Source organism: Otolemur garnettii, unplaced genomic scaffold (genome assembly GCF_000181295.1).
Source record: "Otolemur garnettii isolate 467f Iridium unplaced genomic scaffold, OtoGar3 scaffold00009, whole genome shotgun sequence".
Classification (NCBI taxonomy): domain Eukaryota; kingdom Metazoa; phylum Chordata; class Mammalia; order Primates; family Galagidae; genus Otolemur; species Otolemur garnettii.
Genome location: NW_003852404.1, coordinates 5990081 through 5991476, shown reverse-complemented (window position 1 = coordinate 5991476; position 1396 = coordinate 5990081). Strand labels below are relative to the sequence as shown.

The window sequence follows — 1396 nt, the reverse complement described above, 5'->3', positions numbered from 1 at the left end:
TGGCAGGCCCAGGCTGGATTCGAACCTGCCAGCTCTGGTGTATGTGGCTGGTGCCCTAGCTGCTGAGCTACAGGCGCTGAGCCCACAGTGTTTTTCTTTACTCTTTTTGTTTTTCTTTTTATTTGATCAACAAATTCAAGTCTGTCGTAGAAGTTTAACTATAAATATGCCAAGGGACAAAAAAGGTTGAAAAACTCTGGTAAAGAATAATATTGAGCACTTAGGGGTTTTTGATTTTCCTATGCAAAATGATTTACATTCTAGCAAAGTAACATTATTAACTACTATGGACTGGAAACTCTTTCCCAGGTTGGATGCTCTAATTTTGGGGCAATCTGGGATGGAACCCTTACCATCTTACTTTACAGGTAGGGAAACTGAGGCTAAGCAGAGTTAAGAGATTTGCTAAAGGCTTCACAATGGCCAAGACTCAGTGCCAAGAGCACACCTGGGTCTGTCTGCCTCCAAAGCCTGAGCTCTTATCTTACCTCATAGGCTGAGCTGCCTTCCTGAGATTGGGGTCATCCCACCATTCCCACCCCGCCATGATTGATGGAGGAAGTGGTTACTGAGCCCTCTGGATAACCACCCTCTGGTCCCTCCTAGCCTCCTCTCCAGGGCCCAGGAATCTCACCTGTGGAAGGAGAAGGAGGGAGAGAAAGCTGGCCACAGTCGAGACAGACTCAGAGTTGTCAGGGCCAATGACAGCCACCACGCGAGGCACATAGTAGGTATAGTCTGCCTGGATGGGCAGGAAGTCGTCCTGCGCCATGAAGTAGAGCACAGGATGGATATTGTTGGACACGTAGCACACGTCTATCATCTCGTAGCCCAGCAACACTCCAGGCAGCAGGCTGCTCTGGTTGTTGATCTCCTCCACTGCAAAGCGCATGGCTTGCATTAGGTTGTAGCCCAGTACCTTCATCTCATACCTAGAGGGGCCACAAAAAGGTGAGGTGGGAGCAGGTCCAGAGCAAGCAGGAAAGGGATTGAGAAAACCAGCCTGTTCCTCCTCCCTGCCACAAGGAAGCCAAAGCATTGACCAAGAAGGAGCCACTTCGGATTCTGGCATTGTTATAATACCATATCCCTAAGGTCACCATCATCCCCATGATCCACATGACCCCCTTCAATACCATTCCTATAACCTTGATCCCCACTTTACCACTATCCCCTGACATAACCACCATCACCCACTATAACTTCCATCATCACCATCACCCCATCCCCATCATCACTCATTATCCCCATTACCAATATCCTGCCAATTCCCTCACTGTCACATCACCACCACTACCATGACCATCATCACCACCACCATTACTACCATCACCATTATCATCATTATCATCATCACCACCACCATCTCCACCAGGACCATCATCACCACCACCAT

General features: G+C 48.6%; 1 protein-coding gene across 1 annotated transcript in view; it reads right to left on the bottom strand.

Annotated features, from left to right (window-relative positions):
* The window catches only part of TAS1R2 (taste 1 receptor member 2), a 15735-nt gene that overhangs the window by 12410 nt on the left and 1929 nt on the right, over positions 1-1396 (bottom strand). Inside the window, exon 2 of the mRNA XM_003783850.1 lies at positions 635-932. Within this exon, the coding sequence (XP_003783898.1) occupies positions 635-932 (298 nt within the window). The remainder of the gene's footprint in view (positions 1-634; positions 933-1396) is intronic.